This window comes from Pterocles gutturalis, unplaced genomic scaffold (genome assembly GCF_000699245.1).
Source record: "Pterocles gutturalis isolate BGI_N339 unplaced genomic scaffold, ASM69924v1 scaffold50055, whole genome shotgun sequence".
NCBI lineage: Eukaryota > Metazoa > Chordata > Aves > Pterocliformes > Pteroclidae > Pterocles > Pterocles gutturalis.
The window spans coordinates 6,713-20,673 of NW_010140103.1; the positions used below are offsets into that span (position 1 = coordinate 6,713).

General features: G+C 36.2%; 2 protein-coding genes across 2 annotated transcripts in view; one reads left to right on the forward strand and one right to left on the reverse strand.

Moving 5' to 3' along the window:
• The window catches only part of TROVE2 (TROVE domain family, member 2), a 6,531-nt gene extending 2,528 nt beyond the window's left edge, over nucleotides 1–4,003 (forward strand). Inside the window, 5 exon segments of the mRNA XM_010083531.1 lie at nucleotides 300–437; nucleotides 770–886; nucleotides 1,621–1,734; nucleotides 2,159–2,305; nucleotides 3,573–4,003. Coding sequence (XP_010081833.1) covers nucleotides 300–437; nucleotides 770–886; nucleotides 1,621–1,734; nucleotides 2,159–2,305; nucleotides 3,573–3,725 — 669 coding nt within the window. The 3' untranslated portion in view covers nucleotides 3,726–4,003.
• Nucleotides 4,004–11,315: 7,312 nt separating this feature from the next.
• Nucleotides 11,316–13,711, reverse strand: GLRX2 (glutaredoxin 2). The gene is made up of 3 exons (XM_010083532.1): nucleotides 13,649–13,711; nucleotides 11,990–12,166; nucleotides 11,316–11,435 (listed from the first exon to the last, which is right to left on the reverse strand). Exons 1-3 carry the CDS (start codon nucleotides 13,709–13,711, stop codon nucleotides 11,316–11,318), a joined length of 360 nt encoding a protein of 119 aa, XP_010081834.1.
• Between the last annotated feature and the right edge of the window lie 250 nt (nucleotides 13,712–13,961).

The following is a 13,961-nucleotide window of genomic DNA, read 5'->3' on the forward strand; positions in this document are numbered from 1 at the left end:
AAAAAAAAACCCAAACAAGCCCAAAAACAGATAAACAAAAAAACAAATTAAGAAACTGTTTGGACTGCCTTATAATAAGAGGAAAATGAATGCTATGTTCTGAAAATAGTTTCATTGTCCAGTTTTAGTGTAACTGATACAAATCTAGTTTTAAGCTTGTTCTTTTCCTAGCTCAACTCCTTTCTCCTATAGTAACATTATACTAAACCAGATTTTGCAATAGGATCTTATTTTTAGTTTGTTACTTTTTTGTTTTTGGTAAGGAGTTAAGATTTTACTGTTGATTTCTTTGCTTGTAGGGTAGAATACATCCATTCCATATTTTGGTTGCATTAGAAACCTATAAAGCTGGCCATGGAAGCAGAGGGAAGCTTTGGTGGCGTCCTGATGAAGACATTTTAGAAGCTTTAGATGCTTCATTTTACAAAACTTTCAAGGTAATATAGTTCTTCAATTTGTTAAGCTTTTAAATAACTCTTTGTTTTCTGAAAGCTTGTGAAATGATATGGAAAAGTTTATTGAGTGGATAACAGTTTGGAAACTTTACAGCAAAAATCTTAGGAATTGAGATTTTATTAAACAGAGAATCAAAACTTCATGATATATTCAGCTTTTGGGAACATTGTCCTAATGTTACCCCAGGAAGAATAAAAAAGCACTCCACTTCTAGGGCTGAAAGCAGAAGAAAGAAGAAAAGAAGAAAATAATTTAAAATAATGTATTAATTATATGTACCTATTGTCTTTTTTTTTTTCTTTTTTACTTTTAGACAGTTGAACCAACAGGAAAACGCTTCTTACTTGCAGTTGATGTCAGTGCATCAATGACACAAAAGGTTTTGGGCAGTGTGCTCAGTGCTAGCACAGTTGCAGCAGCAATGTGTATGGTGAGGCATTAAACTACTTTATTTATAACTATTTGCAGCTTGAGCTGCTCTTTTGATACAAAGGTGCTCTAAAACTGGTTAGAAATCAGAAAGAAGCTTTTATATAATATTTTTTGGGTGCAGGAAATGTGACCTTGTGCCTTACTGGTAGACCAGATGGCTAAAGCTACTGGCAAACAGATTCAGAAAGATCAGTTTGAAGAAGTTGGTTTCCAGTATAAATCAAAGTGGTCAAGGCTGCTTTTTCACTTTTTTTAGCTAAAAATACGTGTATTTTTTTTCAGAAGCATTCATAGATTAATACAGATTGGATTAAGAAATTTTGGGATAATTCTCGTGTGCGTTTGAGTTACCAATAATGGCCTTTGTATCGTAATTGCTTTCCCCTCAATTTGATATTCTAAACATTCTCGTGTGTTTGTATTGTAGAGGAGTTGAACTTCTGTTTGTGTTTAGACATGTTTAGTATTTTATGTCAGAGGGAAGAGAAGAAATATGGAAGTATCTTTACTTACAGTAATTAAAGCAGTTATTTAGCTCTGACTTTTGCAATGTTTATTTGCAGCAGTATGATGGAATATTTAAAGTGTAGAGTGAAGCATCAGTGCATGTGAGGAGCCATGCTGACTTAAATACAGAAGGACATGTCGTGTGTTTCATGGGGAGTGCCTTGATTCAGACATTAAAATTTCTGAATAATGTAACTAAATTATTTTTGTCTTCCTTTTTCTCAGGTTGTAGCACGTACTGAGAAGGATTCCCATGTTATTGCCTTTTCACATGAAATGGTCCCGTGCACAGTGACAGCTGATATGACGTTACCTCAAGTATTAGTGAAAATGTATGAAGTATGTAAAAAAAAAAAATAAAAAAAAAATTAGGAAATAGCTGCTGCTAATATCAGAGTTCAGAAGTCTCAGTAGTTACATTGTATTTTCTTTGTAATCAATTCTATTAGTCTGTATCTGTAAAACACTGGGTTTCTTTTCTCCCTTTTATTTAGAAAAAATTCAGCGAATGTTGTATTTCAACTACCAGATAGTAACTGCAATTTAGAATGGCAGTGTTAGGTCACAGTGAGTTAGTTGGCAAAGAATATTAAAAACAAACAAAAAACCTGGATAAAACTGAAATGAAATGGATAAGTGAACTGTTTAACAAAGAAGCCTCTGTGTGTGATAAAACATGAAGCTTACATAAAAAAATAGTTTTTTCCATGGTTTACTATTTTCTGTATTAATATGTTCCATGTATATTTTTTTTTCTTTTAAGATTCCAATGGGTACCACTGATTGTTCCCTTCCAATGATATGGGCTCAAAAAACTCAGATAGCTGCTGATGTCTTCATTGTATTTACCGATAATGAGACCTTTGCTGGAAATACTCCTCCTGCAACAGCTCTCAGAGAGTATAGAGAGGTGGGTGTGCTTCTGACTGTTTATAATTGATGACAAAATAAAAAACAGTTCTAGAAATGTTTTAGAGACTGAACTAGTAGTGCCTTTTCTCAGTAAATAATTATATACTGTTAAAAACTGGTATGTTCTGCGGTTAGGCAGAGTTAATGTAAATATTGCACTAATTGCACATACTTAAAACCACTGGATTGCTAAAAGGATTTGTAAGTATCCTACATCTCTTGGTGGACTGCAGTATCCAGGAACATTTGGTATTCAGGAAATAGATTAATTTCTGCATTCTATATATAATTGTTTGAGTAAGGTTTTTATAGGAAGTTCTTACAGAGTGAAATTCATCTCACATAATTAATTTTGATGCCTGCAGTAGATACCACAACGTTTAAATTAAATAATGAATGTAAGCCTGTAGGGAAGCTGTCAGTAGGATGAGGTGATAGTATCTTGTGAAGAAAGCTCATTATGTTTTAGAGGGGGTACTCTAAGCTGTGCAGCTTCTTAATTTTGAAATGGAACGAAGAAAAATACCTTCTGCAAGCACACTGCTATTAGAAACTCCTACTTAATCAGCAAACAATCATCGATGCTTTAAGGGAACTTCTTTAAACTACAAAAAGTACTTTTTTGTCAAGCATATGTATGGACTTTAATCTTCATATCACGTCCACCCAGTTGAGATTAATACCAAGAATCTTTACCTTGCCCACTGTGTTTTAGTTTTCTTAGTTGAGATTAGCACCCATTCCTAAATTTGTGCTTTAAACAAAGAGTTCCTCTGCTCTGGCCTTCGTGCCACTTGGTTGCTTTACCTTATAGGTTACTAACGTGCAAATTCAGCACGTTTAGCAGAACTGTCCGGGCCACAACTGTTGTGTTTGTTCAACCAATGTTTGGAAATGCTTGCCTTATACAAAAACACACTCTTTGACTCCGATGATTTTATAATTATTATTGGAAGTTTTCTCTCAGAATGAACATCAGAATAGCAAATGAAATGTTTCCATTTGGAATAATCTTTGAATCTTAGTATTGCAGGAAAGTTGTGCTAATACGCCTCATTGTCATTATTTCCATTTATGGAAATATATCTAGTGCAGGGTAAGTGCAATGTTAACAGGCAGTCTGCAGTTCTGATTATGGCATATCTAGTTCCTATCTGTGCTTATTCAGACAGTGGTTTATGCCAACAAGATAGTATGATTTGGCTCTGTGACATGTTCAAGTTGATGTATATGTGTGTTCTGATTTTTTTTTTTCCTTCCTCTAGAAAATGGGTATTCCTGCTAAATTGATTGTTTGTGGAATGACCTCAAATGGTTTCACGATCGCAGATCCAGATGATAGAGGCATGTTGGATATCTGTGGCTTTGATACAGGAGCTTTGGATGTTATTCGAAACTTCACATTGGATTTGATTTAATTTTCAAGGCATCTGCTCTTCCCAGTGGGTCCATTGCTGGCAACAGACTTTACCCTGGGAACTCCCGGCCGAATATACTTTATTAGAATATGGCACATTATATACATATCAGAATGTTACCTTGTTGTGAAGGGACAAGAAGAAAAGCAGATGAGAAATCTCTTTTCTCTTTTTCCTGGTGCACACAATTTAAAATAACAGTGGGAAGTTTGCTAAAAGGAGCGACAGGGTTACACAATACTTAATTTAATTTCATTTATAATTGATTATAAATACTGAGATATTTTTAATTTCCCCCCACCCCGGTTGCTGTGGAATGCTTGTTTGCAAGAATATATTGATGAGCTACTCCTAGGATGGGGCAGGAAAAAAAGTGGGGTTAGTATTTTTAGTAATGTCAGTTTTAACAGCAACTTCGTTGAGAGGAATTTTTCATTGGGCTTTTTAAAAATCTTTGTATTTTAAACAAATTACCAAGGTTCAATTGTTTCCATTGTTACACTTCAAATATACAAAATAAGTATTTTCTGGCACACGTGAGACCCTGTGACTGTGATGCAGTACAGAAGTTACCCAGTGAAATTTTATACTGATAAAAATGAAAGTGGAAGAGCTCATGCTGATCTTTTTGTATCTAGTTTATCATGTGGGTTTTCAGGAGTAAAGTGTAATTCACTTTAGATAAATTGAGGGGCAGTTTCTGTACAATGCAGCTTCAGAAGCACTATTTTTGAATTAATAGACTTTTCAGAAAGTTCTAAAAACTGTTTATAATAGAAAAGGACTTGGAAATGGCTAGGAAGCCACATTCAGTCCACGTTATAACTTTAGGAAGCATCAGCACACTTTTAAGTGAGGAAGACCAACAAGTGCATGTGTCTTGGCCTGCTCTTGAAAGCTGAGTGGTAACAACCTGAAAAAAATAACTACATTTTCTTCAAAAGAATGTATTCAGTGATACAGAAACTATCTTCCTGACAGAAGAGTATTTAATTTTTTAGAATCTTTTTGTAGATTAACATTACTTCTGATTTCTTAAATTAATTCAAGCTAACATTTTTCAAAACTACCTCCAGTTTATAGTGACCAATTCTTAAAAACTTTTATGAAATGTACAGTTCCCTCATTCATGTTCTCAAAATCTTGTTTAGGAAGTGATTGAAACTGGATTTTTTTTTTTTTGTCTGATAGTAAGAGTGTGAGTAAATAAGGAGGAAGCTAGTGAATATCTTACCACTTTGGAACAGGAATTGATAGCAATTCATGTGTATATGTATTTAATTCTGTGTGTGTGTTTTTATATATATGTGTGTATGGGGGGGGGGGGTTAAAAGATTTCTTTAGTAGATCACAAGCTTAGAAGATAGGTTTTTTTAGTGATGCTTTTTCAACTTCTCCTAAGACATACGTATGTCAGCCTCTTTTATGCTAATTCTGGCTGGTTTTAAAAGTGAATTTGATGTTCATTTGAAAATAATTATGATTTACAAAAAAAACCACCTCATTTAAGACTGTATTTTTCTGCCTAAACCCCAAGCTTTTAAATGTAAACTTCAAGTTCATATTACACTTTTGATACTTATAACTCTTTTAATTATGCCTCATACATACTGGTTATAAATTCAAAGCTCACATTCTGTAGGATGGATATCTCTTTGGTGCTAAAATATGAGATTACATGTTACTGGAGGTATTCTGCTACATACTTATACTCTACCTTAATGAATAAGTCAAAACAGTGAGGGAAGACTTTTCTGACATTAAAACCATGGCTTAAAGCACTGATGGTAGGAATGTTACCTTTCAGTGGATGTGAATGTAGTTACTTCTGAGTGATCACTGCTCCCAGGATAAAGCTCTGAGAGAGTGCTTGAAGAATACAGGACTGCCACCAGCTTGTCAGGCGACATATAGAAAAAACAAGTGTTCCTACAAAAGCTGAGACATAGCACTTTGAGTTTGAAAATTAGCCGTTGCTTATGAAAAACTTCTTACCACTTTTAATCTCTAAATAAACACCACAAATATGGGAGGTAAACTCATTTGCTCAGTATATGTTAATAATTGTTTCAAGTAAATGCACTGATGTTTTGGGGTTGGTTTTGGTAGTATTTTAAATTACACAGTAGTCAAACATCTGATTAGGTGTTTCCTTTTAAACTAGAGATGTTGAAAATAACTGATAGATAAGGATCTTTTGCAAGTACTTTTCCTTATTTGAAGTAGTATTTGTGAAGTAATAGGAAATATTTTGAACTAAATATCAAATGGAAGCTTAAGCAGGTATTTCAAGTAACTTTGTGCAGTTAATTGCATAAGTTTACTGTGCAGTTAATTGCATAAGTTTACTGTAAGTAAAACATTAGACTAGTTACTAACAGATTAAATGAACAGTTACAGTAGTGTTCATCTTTGAAAGCAGTCCAGTTTAAAATACGGTTCCTTGAACTAGAGTGTAAGTGAAAGTGAACTTTTCAGTAGAACGTATAGAAAGTGTAGCTCCCTGTGTCTGTTGACACTACTGGATAGCTGTGCACCATGTTAAAGATAGTCATCCATGCTGGAGTACACAATACGCTCCTAATTATTTACCGTATCTCTGTGCTAAAGTATCTCATTGGGAACAGAATATTTTAAGTGGTTTGGTTATCTGATGTAAAACTAGCACAATGAGATCATGGTCATCTACTGCTTCTTTAAGATTTCCACTTAAATTTCAGGGGAAACTGAAGGAAATGCTGAGAGCTGAAATTTTATAGCATGTTGACCTTTTTTTCTACTGTTTTCTGTCTTCTTTTGTTACTATCTTACAGTAAGGGGCAGAGAAGAATGCTGCTGCATATTTCTTTTTTGTAGATCAGATGTTTTTTATCTGCCCCTATACTGAATTTTAGGAGACAGCATAACTCATTTGCCAGAACATAAATGTCCTGATTTTAGTCTTTTGTTATTACACTAATAATTTCCAAAGTGATATCTGGACATGTAACGAGGGAATAATTACTGTAATGTTTAAAAAAAAAAAAAAGTGATCTAAGACAAAGTTGCTAAGCTTAAGCATTGCTTCAGTGTACAATAAAGAACCTGCTCTGTCACCAAAGAGGAGACACTGACTCAAGTTAATAGTGTTGTTTGCATTGGAGGAACACTTGAGTAACAAAACAAAACTGGGGCTATAATTGTGCACTGCAGTTTACCAGTAAAAATTGAACTGGGACGAGTTTAAAGGTAGTTAAGTTTATTCAAAACATTAATTTAAAAAAGTAAATGCAGAATGCAGCTGTAGACTGGGTGAGTGCAGGTTTCCTGCTGTCTAGGAGAATTAACAGGCTTTCAGTTTGCCATTTCACTGTGACCCCCTTACCAGTTCTAAAGTATTAGACTATTATGTCTACGACTGTAATGTTCAGGCACTTTAGCTTTCAGCAAGAGGAAAAGAATGTAATGGTTGGAAGCACAGCAGAGGTAAAACATGCTTCTGTAATGAAGGGCTGTAAGGAATGAACATCAGAGGTCAGGTTTCTTCATGGAAGGGATACAATCAAGAATGTGGGGAGGGCACAAGGCACTCAAGATTTCTTAAAAATCACGCATCAGCATTGTGTCATAAATTGAATAAAGACAGTAATAATTTTGACAAGAAATAGAATTTTGTGTCAGGAATTTTAGACCTGTAGCAAGCAGGAGGAGAGTTCAGGATGCTTGTTGAGTTAGATTACAGGCAAAACATGGGATCTTTACCTGCAATCCTATGTGCTTAAAAGTGAGAAGTGTAAGTGTAGGTGAAGATCTGCAGTCAGCAGGGCCAGTCCAAGTGCCCATGAAGTGAGGGCCACTAGTAACTGGCCCTACAATATCTTGCTGCTTAAAACCACTGTTAAATCTGTCTGTTAAACACAAATCATTAGGGGGTTGTGTTGTTCTTTGTAATTTTTGTTGTGTAATTGGGGCCCATAAATGGGTATGGTTTTAAAAAGGTATTCAATGAAGTATATATTATTGGCTTAAAAAATACACCAGCAGTTTTGGAAATGTATTTTAATAATGGCTCTGTCTGTAAAAACACTAGGAAAATATTTTTCTCTGCTGCACTTAATCACGTACCTAACTCGGAGCTGCCATAACCAGAAGTATCTGGTTCCATTTATTTTGTTTCTTGTATTTCCTTCCTTTTTGCTTTGCCCGCCCTTTTCTCTTTTAAAGTTAGCTTTTGTATCCTTTCCCATCTCCTTGTCGCCTCAGGCCTATACTTGAATCACTTTTCAGGTACAAGCTCTCATCCGTTCCTTTTTTTTTTTTTTTTTTTTTCCTGTCTTCCTCTGCCTTCTTGCTGTCATTGAGCGTGCTAGCTTAGCTAAAGAACTTATACCAGAACTGATGTCATAGTATTTATCTTAATTTAAAAAAACTGGGTCTTTTTTTTTTCTTTCCTTTGTTTGTATAAATCTCTTACAAAACATTTGGTTTGCTGTATCTATCAGATTTTTGGTAAAACTTTGTGTAAAGATCAGTGACAAAAGTATACTGTGTTTATTTACAAAAATGCAGTATCTGCCTGTGAATGGCTTTATAAAGTAATGGCTTAAAATTGGCTTTTCAAATGTAAAGCTTTCTTCTAGAATTAGTTCAGCGGGTTGGAGCTTTCCGTTCTGTTAAATATTATCAAGCTGCTGCAGAATTAGGGAAACATTTAATATTCTGGATAAATGGGCAGCTTCTTTGCAGTATTGATTAGAGAAAATCTTCAAAGAATAGGATGCGTAAGTGAACCTGAACAAAGCAGCATTTGTCTGGCTTCTGCTTTTAATCTTTCTTTTACGCTTTTCATCAGTTTATAGGTTTGTTTGGCTATTTGCAGTGGTTCAGTGGACAAACAGGCTGTAAGCAAGCTGTTTCAGTGACTTTACTGCTTGATGGTAGAGACTTCATCTTGCCGCGATACGGTATAGTGCGCAACATTGCTGAGTAAGAGTTACGGGGGAAAGGTACAACACGAGGACAGTGTATTATGTACGTGCTGCTCTGAGAGCTAAGGTTTAAGATTAGCTAACGTCAGCAGAAGGTATGATATCTTTAAATATGTGTGCTTATATTTGGATTTATCATTTTGATACTGTAAAGTGTGGTTTCTTTAGGTAATTCTGCATTCTGAATTTAAGTTTAAATATATATATGTGGTATCTTGAGAACTCTTACAAATGCTTCATTAGCAAATAATGAATATAAATAGCTGTTTTCCTGATGTTACCAGCTTCTTACAGTTAAGCACAACTAGTCACAATAAAATGTATTTTCAATGACATTCTCCTATAGAAGTGCAGTTCTACTCTTTAAAAAGAATTCTGTATGAAGAGGCAACAGATGGGCGCGTTCATGGCTCTTTCTGCTTAGTTAAATAACTTGATGTTTGCTTCCAGCTTCTCAGGCTTCTTAGCATGGTGTTTAAGCTGGATGAGCAGGTTATGTCTGAAGTGCAAGCACAGAATCTTTTAGTGGATAAACATTCAGATCCCAGGGCAAGCGTTATTTTAAGATAAACAGCTTTGTCCTGGAGCCAATGCTAAGCAAAAAATGTGGACATGTGTCATGACTATTTTTGAGTCCCTTCCTTTTTTTTTTTCTGGAGTAGAGCCACACTGTAACTGCCACATCAAGCATAACATGGCTTTGTGCCATCCAATAATGAAGGCACTGTCTTGCTGCTACTTTCTGTGAAATGATACAAAATTAATAAACGATTTGGATGGGGAGCCTTAATATTGTTAAAAAGAAACATAATTAACCCTTTGAGTGCCTTAAGACGTACCTTCCTTAATAAAGAGGCACTCACTGAAATCTGCAGGCATGTTTTCTCAACAGCTGGAATAGAATATTGCCTTAAGTGACAATGCCCTGGGATTTCTGAAACTTGGAACTCAAAGGGTTATTTTAGACTTCTGCTTTGGGACTTTTTGTTTTTTAACAGGGAACAAAATGAAAAGGTCTTTAAAAAATTCTTTTACATACTATTAATTTTTTTTACATGAGGGATTTACCAGCTTTCAGGTGCAAAATTATTGTTAATCTTCTGAGAAAACATAACTGGCCTAAGAATTCTACACAGAGAAAAAAAATACTTGGTTACCACTGTATGTGCAAAATAAATTGCTTTATTAAAGATAAATTTAGGGAGAGATGCACATTTTTGTGTGTTTACCTTGATGACTGTGTCCTTGTAAACAAAATTCTAATAAGGCAATGATGAAACTAGCAAAATACAGTAAACTGCAATAACAAAAAATATAACGAAGTCAGCGTGTTTAATTAGCTCATTACACCTTAAAGATGCACAGTGCAGGCAACTGTATGCTAAAGAATTTCTACAAATTGTGGCTTAAAGTTATTTCAAACCCACATCACAAAGTGAAGCTGTCAACTTTAAACAATACTCTTTGTCCGAGTTATCTGGAGTTGAAGATAAGTGGGATGCTTTTTTCCCCTTAAGGGGAAAAAAGTAAGGTTAGGTGCATGCAGTGCTGAAAGCAAGGGAAATAACAGGAGTCTTATTCACAAGAAGTGAGTAAAAATTCATTGGCTGATGTTTTTACTCTAAACTGTGCACCTTTAGTAGTGTAATGGTCCCTTTTACTGAAGAATGGGGTATAATTTTCTACTTGCATATGAACTTTCTTGAAATAACCAAGAGTCTTGGCATTGCCTGGTCGGGCTTTGGATGTACCTTGTACTGAAACTATTGCATTTTAGACATTTCTTCTGGACAATTAACTGCAAGTTAAAATTGCTAGTAAACTGCATTCTGACTGTAGAATTTAAGTACTAAATAAACTCTATGCATATTAGACCCATTTTACTTGGTCTTGAGTTTCATAACAGTGTGAGATTGATCATCACCTAGTTTGTAGCTGCACAGTTTAGTGTCAGTGAGCTGTCTGGCTGCCCTAGAAGGATATTCCTGAATGACACTGGATAGACATACTTCATAGTGCAGGGTAAAGATGAGAGCAATTACCTCCACATCTAAAGCTGCAAGAATCTTTTCCCTTTTTTGTAGCTGGACATAAAATTTGGTAGCTGGCTGCTACGCCACTGAAATGTAAGAGAGGCAGACGTGCATACAGCAATAACAGTACAAACTTGTTTTCCTTCATACTTTCTTCATGAATAAAATTGGACATTCAGAGAAGACTTAAAGAAACCATTAAACCGACCATTTATTGTAGTCGTTGAAACAAAGCTAGAAAACAAACAAATTTGCAGCTCAAAAAAAAAAATCCATGATTTTTGTACAGTCTACAGTTCTCTGAACTGTAGCATCAGGATGTAATAGCAATAAAATGACATCACTGCCTCACCCTTAGAGCCCCAAGAGCTACACAGTGTTTTTTATCACTGTTTTGGTTGTGGTAAAGCTGAGGCAAGGGCACCAAGTGATTTGCAAAGTCCATAAAGTCTGTGTCAGTGAATGATCTATGATTCAGAAATCCATGGCTTGAAGTTGTTGAGTCCAGCTGATGCAGTGTATCTTTGATCTTCTAACTTGTCTGAAATTCTGTTTATACAAAGGAAGACTAAGCTAAGCTAGATGGCTGTTCAGGATTTTCTCTTCTCTTGACACTGATAAACTAATGGAAGCAGTTTGCCTCCCTCATGAAGCCTTTTAGTATCTGTAGCACCTCCAACAAAAGTCCCGTTGACAAACACTCTTGGGACCTATCAAGAAAATTAAAATTGCGCTAGTTACTTCTTGGAAAAAAGACAAAAATCTTAGCAACCCCACACGGACTCCAGTATACACACAACAGGTATGTTCTTACATATGCATATTTAATATTACTGTACAACTCACATGGTTCCATAATATTTACAGAAATGGGAAACTTTGTTCATGTGCCCCTCAAAACTGGGATAAAGTCACTGGATGTGAGAATGAAATAAATTGAGTGAAGTGAGACTACATAAGAAACTGCAAGATAAGTGTTAAATACAATGGATTGGATATACCTATACAAATGAAAACTGACTTTGATACTTCAATTATGTTAGTAGCTGTATGGAAAAGATCCCCTCCCAGGGCTAGCCAGAGGCTCTCAGGAGGAAGAGACGGTACAGAACCCTTCTGCAGCACCTTCTCTTTAATTTAGCAGCTTGTAACCCAAGTTTACTTGCCTCAGAAAAATGAAGAACTTGATATGGTCACCACCCATGAGGAACGTGTGTAGTGTGAGTTCTTACTTTGCTTGCTGCATGTAAAAAATTATACTTACTGTTCTGCCACCAGTCATCTGTTCAAGAATGTCTTGGAACTGACTTCCGTTTGTATTCATGTCCAGTTCTACAGCTGTGTAATTTACATTCATATCCTCAAAAAGTTTTTTTGCCATTTTGCAGTAGACACAGGTTGTTTTAGAGAAAATCACGACACAGTTGTCTGAAATAATCTCCTGTATGTTCAAAAGAATGTTCAAGTCAGCATGCTTTGCTTTGAAGTCAGTGTATTTTAGCAATATTGAACAGCCATGAAAACAAATACAGAAGTTAAAAATCTGCTATTGTGGTAACAAATACAGAAAAAATACTCTCTCTAAAAGGCTTAAGGCTTTCTGAGGTACTTCTAACAGGGGCAGTTGAGGAGTTCCCAGCCATGCTAACAGCACGGGCTTGCTACTTCTGAAGAATCTTCCAAAACACTGTACTTTATTGTCAGTTTAAGGTAAAGTGAAAAGCTAGTTTAGCTTTTAAGTTTTCCCTCCTCTGATCTAGTTCCACAAGAATCTTAAGGTGAGGAGTGAACTACTTTTCTTTAAAAACAAGGAGCAGAACAGTGACTTCTATCAAGGCATCTGTCAAGAAAATATCATCACCTGTATGGTGGGTGCAAAACATACCCACCTTGCATTTGTTCTGAAGACGAATATGGTGGCCTAGCACCTCCTTGAGGGATGCATCCCATCCTTTCACATCAAAATAAAAATTGCTTCCTACCTGACCACCAAGAAAGTCAGACTCTTGACCTCAAGAAGTGCAGCTGCACTTGGCCAGATCCCAAAGAGCATCTACACACAAGGACAGTAAGCAGTGAGGTGCAACTTCAGCAATTTGCAGAACTACATGGAAGATAAAGTGACTTCTCCTGCTCCACTTAAGCTTTTAAGTAAAACGTATGTCCTATGCTTTGAGTAGCATACCTGGAACCAGTTAAAAGTTAGCAGTATCTTATGTTCAGGAACGCTCTTCTTGGGGGAGGAGAGAAACAGAGGAGAGCTGGCATTAACGGTCTCCCGCAGAAGCCCTGCTGGCACCTCTGAAGCTGCATGACCTGCACTTGACTCCAACACTGAGCAGAGTGATTGTAGTGCATGGGGTTTGCCTGGCAATGGTAGCAACCCTGAACCCTCTTTTGCTCTGCAGTCACAGACCTCCTACAGCCTGACAAACAAGCTGCATCTCCTTGAATTATTTAGTACAGCTTTCCCTGTCTGTAAGGCAAACCGAATGTGCTGGTGGCAAGCAGAGTGACAAAAAAGGTTTTGAGGGGGAAAAAGAAATATCTCTTGTTACTTTACCATAAATTCAAGTTGATTTCAGGCTCTCATTTATTATCAGTAAATTTACTTTAAAAAACAACTTACTCTTTAACTATTTACCAGGTATCAGTCATTTTACAAGGTTTAATCTCCAATATTAATACCAGTAATGAATTTGAGTGGAGGTCTGAAAAAAACATAAAATGGGTGCAGCCTAGAAGGATCAGGTTCCAGGGCTGTGGATACACAACACTGCCCGTGTTACCTAACAAGCCCAAGAATCAGGTTCAACACGCAGAACCACTTATGGAATTTCTTTGCATAAATCAGATGTGCTTTTAAGCAACTATGGCTTTTAAAAATGTTGAAAATAAGTAAGAATTGCATAAATACTGTTACCTGTATTTGATTCACAGCAGCATCATTGGACAATCCCACAGAAGTAGGCAGAACACTCCCCATCCTAAAACTAAAAAGAAATTTAAGTCATACATGCGAGCTTGCAAACAAACGACGTGTTTTGTAGTTCACAAACTAAAGGGTGGCTTTGTACTGTTCTGTTTAAATATCTAATGCGATTGCTCCATTGCACCTACGTTCACTTCAGCTGCGACACCCCCAGTCACACCAGCTCTCCGTGCCTGCAGGCAGGTGACAGCGGAGAGCCGGCTGTGCGGGCTGGCCCAGCACCGAGCGGCTCCCGGGCCGCGAC